The sequence below is a fragment of the Terrapene carolina genome, unplaced genomic scaffold (assembly GCF_002925995.2).
Source record: "Terrapene carolina triunguis isolate 2854851 unplaced genomic scaffold, T_m_triunguis-2.0 Scaffold641, whole genome shotgun sequence".
Taxonomy (NCBI): Eukaryota; Metazoa; Chordata; order Testudines; family Emydidae; genus Terrapene; species Terrapene triunguis.
In genome coordinates this window covers 670,822-672,980 of record NW_020664992.1, presented here as the reverse complement: position 1 = coordinate 672,980, position 2,159 = coordinate 670,822, and the positions used below count along the sequence as shown (strand labels likewise).

Here is a 2,159-nt window from a genome sequence, read left to right as displayed (position 1 = left end):
TGCCCGCCCCCGCTCCCCCCACCCCCACCCGACAGAGCGAACCACTGAGTTTGCCCTTGCCTGAGGCGAAACCCAAGGTCTGATCTAACACCTGGGGGGTGGGAAGAGGCCAGGGTGGCCCCAGGCCCCATTCCAGGCCCAGCAGCTGCCCCCAGCCTCAGCCCCACGGGAAGCTCCTTGGACCCAGCCCGGCACGATTCAAGATCCAGCCCCGATACAAGCAAGACGCCTGGAGCACAGAGCCGCCCCTCTGCTCCCCGACTCCAACCTGGGCGATAGGGGGGCACGGCCAGGCCGGGAGAAGAGGGGACCCTCACACCCACAGAGCTGGCTGGTGGGGGGGCAGCTGTGACCCCCACCCCCACCCCAGGCTGCACCCAGAGCAGGGACACAGACAAGGTGAAACTGACCACAGAAATGGGCAAGGCCACCCCACCTCTGCAGACTGGGAAGAGGGGGGCTGGATCCGGGGAAGGGGGGGGGGACAGATTCTGATGGGAACAGCCTGGAGCGACGCCAGGAGCCAATCACCACATACGATAAATAACCAGGACCAGAAGCTGCTGCTTAGTCACCGCCTTAATCACCGGGTAATTAATCACCAGGAGCAGGGGCAGGGATGTGGGATTGGGGGAGGGGGCGACAGAGAAGGGGAGGGGTCTCTGCTCTTGGCTGGGATCAGGACTCAGCCGCGGGGGTCACGCCCCAGTCTCAGGGCCGCCACACCGGACTGACCCGGAGCCAGGGGAGGGGATCGGGCCCCTCGCCCACCGGCCCCCGCCCAACACCGGGGGAGGAGCCCCCAGCCCCCCATGGAAAGGGTTTGCCCGAGCCTGGGGCGACGGCAGCATTGGAGCCTGGGCACACAGAGGCTGGGGCCTGAACGCGCCACGTGCACACTGCTCCCTCGTGCACAAGCACCCGCTCGCACCAGCACGGCAGCTGCCCCTCTCCCACAGAGGCCCATGGCCGTCCCGTGCACACCGCTCCCTCGTGCACCAGCACACGCTCGCACCAGCACGGCATCTGCCCCTCTTCCACAGAGGCCCGTGGCCGTCCCATGCACACTGCTCCCTTGTGCACCAGCACACGCTCGCACCAGCACGGCAGCTGCCCCCTCCACAGAGGCCCGTGGCCGTCCCGTGCACAAACCCCCAGGCACGGGCCCTGGCACACAGACGGGCGAGCTCCCATTTCCTGGCAGCCCCAGCCACGCTCACCCTCGCCAAGTCCTCCCCTCGGCACTGCACGCGCCCAGCTCTGGTGCCCTGGTGCACAGACTCGCTCTCGCCCATGACTGGCCGGGACACCGGGCCCCAGTGGCAAGAGGTGGCAGGGGTGTGCCCGGGGCTCCTGCAGCCAGCAGCTCGGGGTGGCCACCAGCGCTCCTGCCCCGTCCCCCACAGCGCCCCCTGCTGGGAGACCCCCCTGGCAGCGCTCCTGCCCCATCCCCCACAGCGCCCCCTGCTGGGAGACCCCGCCCCGGCCAGCGCCCCCGCCCCCCCCCCCCCCGCGCCCCCCGCTGGGAGCCCCCCCCCCGGCCAGCGCTCCTGCTGCTCCCACAGGGAAGAGAAGCCAAGGAAGCAGGAGAGCTCACGAGAGGAGACAGAGACGGAGCCGGTAAAAATAAACTGGAATTCACTCCAAATAACTCGGCAGCAACATGCCCAAAAAAGGACAGGGCCAGAGAGATCCCATGAGCGTCTGTGCTGGCCCAGGGCACCAGGGCGGCCACCTCGGGGGTCCCAGGGGCTGGGCACGGAGCCACCCTGCACCTTCCCTACGCCCGCCCCCAGCACGCAACCCCCTCACCCCTAACTCCCCACTGGGAACGCACCAATGCTGCCTCGGTTTCCCCAGCGCCACACCCTGCTGCCATCCCCACTCAGCTCCCACGCTAAGCCCCACAAGGGATCCCATTGTCCAGACGGGCTGCCCCTGCCTGGCACGTCCGTTGGAGAAGGGAAGGGAGAGCCTCCCTCCCCTCCCCATCGATCCACAGCCCAGGGCAGCCGGACCTCGGGCCCCTGCGTCTCATGGAGATTTCGTTTCCTTTGGCATCACTGCTGATCCCAACACGAGACATGCCAGGCGCATCCCCCTGGGCTGGTGCCACAGGCCGGCTCTGCGCCGGCGTCAGTCAAGACAAAGAACCCCAG

At 68.3% G+C, this 2,159-nt stretch overlaps 1 protein-coding gene across 1 annotated transcript in view; it reads right to left on the bottom strand.

Annotated features, from left to right (window-relative positions):
- The window catches only part of ITGA7 (integrin subunit alpha 7), an 18,406-nt gene extending 17,111 nt beyond the window's left edge, over positions 1–1,295 (bottom strand). The window contains exon 1 of the mRNA XM_026659598.1: positions 1,221–1,295. Within this exon, the coding sequence (XP_026515383.1) occupies positions 1,221–1,295 (75 nt within the window). The remainder of the gene's footprint in view (positions 1–1,220) is intronic.
- Between the last annotated feature and the right edge of the window lie 864 nt (positions 1,296–2,159).